Consider the following 1,452-nt stretch of genomic DNA (forward strand, 5'->3'; position numbering starts at 1 on the left):
TTTTTTGAGGAAAAAAGGCTAGTGTGAAAAGGTAAGAAAAAAACATCATACTGATAACGTGGCTCACCTTTGTTAAGAATCAATCGGGACATGATGTCACTAGCTAAATTTATTTAGGGGCTACTCCGGAGGAAAATGATAGCTAGTGCAAAATAACAACATTAGCAATATTACTCCCATAATCGTGTGTGCATAGTGACATACAAATATTTCCCTTGTGTTTTTGCAAAAATATTACACAATTCGTATTCTTATAACAGAAAGAAAAACATTTTATTTACATGCTTCTATTATTCTCACATTAACACCATATGGTGATCAAACAAAAATGGCTATGAGTCTTATTCATTTGTAACATGAGTACATTTATGCAGTTTTGGTGGGAAATATCCACCACTATTTGGATACAAACTGGATAACTTGATTATGGATCTATGTATTGCATCCATTTTTTTGTTAACTTAAGCAATCAATTGCAGAAGTCTGAGGAATGGATGTTGGTGAGAGCTAATGAACTGAAGGAACATGTATGCATGATGTTTAAGTCTTGTAACAATATGGCAACGCAAATTTGCTTACTGGATACACTCCAACATCTTGGAATAGATTACCACTTTAAAGAGCAGATCGACACTATTCTAAGCCAGATCTTGGAGAGTGAATTTTTTAGTAGCTCAAGCCTCAGTGAAGTTGCTCTAGGGTTTCGCTTGCTTAGGGAGCATGGCCATTGGGTTTCTCCAGGTATCTAACTGTATCTATTTATCATAGCATTGGATGACGCCCATGACATTTAGAGGATGTAGATTAACAATTGGCTAGCTGATTGAATTTTGAAGCTTTGATTAATTGCTGATTTTCTTAGTATGCATGCCTTCGAGTTACATTATCTGTATCTCAATCTAGCTTGACAAGGACGACATTAGATTTCTGACAAAGACAACAATTTGTGGATGCAGATGTTTTCAATAAATTCAAGGCCCAAGATGGGGGCTTCAGTAAGGACATATCAAATGATCCAAAGGGGCTATTAAGTTTGTATAATGCAGCTCATCTTCATGTTCATGGTGAGCCAACACTCGAAGAAGCCATAACTTTTGCGAGGCGTCATCTTAGATCAATGAGGGGTAGTGATCTGAAGACCCCACTAGCTAATCAAGTCAAACGGGCCCTTCACATACCACTGCCACGGGCTTGTAAGAGGATAGAGACACTGCATTATATCTCTGAGTACAAAGAAGAGGAAGGATATAATCCAGTTCTATTGGAGCTCGCAAAACTAGATTTTAACCTTTTACAACATGTCCACTTGAAGGAGCTCAAAGCGATTACTGAGTAAGTTAAACTCTTATTTCTCTTTTGAATCATGATAAATTGAGATGATGATGATGGTATAATAATAATAATAATAATAATAATAATAATAATAATAATAATAATAATAATAATAATAAT

The 1,452-nt window shown here is 35.4% G+C and overlaps 1 protein-coding gene across 1 annotated transcript in view; it reads left to right on the forward strand.

Moving 5' to 3' along the window:
* LOC123057844 (tau-cadinol synthase-like) overlaps positions 1–1,452 on the forward strand; it is a 5,661-nt gene that overhangs the window by 783 nt on the left and 3,426 nt on the right. The window contains exons 2-3 of the mRNA XM_044480723.1: positions 480–741; positions 1,047–1,332. Coding sequence (XP_044336658.1) covers positions 480–741; positions 1,047–1,332 — 548 coding nt within the window. The remainder of the gene's footprint in view (positions 1–479; positions 742–1,046; positions 1,333–1,452) is intronic.

The sequence above is a fragment of the Triticum aestivum genome, chromosome 3A, assembly GCF_018294505.1.
Source record: "Triticum aestivum cultivar Chinese Spring chromosome 3A, IWGSC CS RefSeq v2.1, whole genome shotgun sequence".
Classification (NCBI taxonomy): Eukaryota; Viridiplantae; Streptophyta; class Magnoliopsida; order Poales; family Poaceae; genus Triticum; species Triticum aestivum.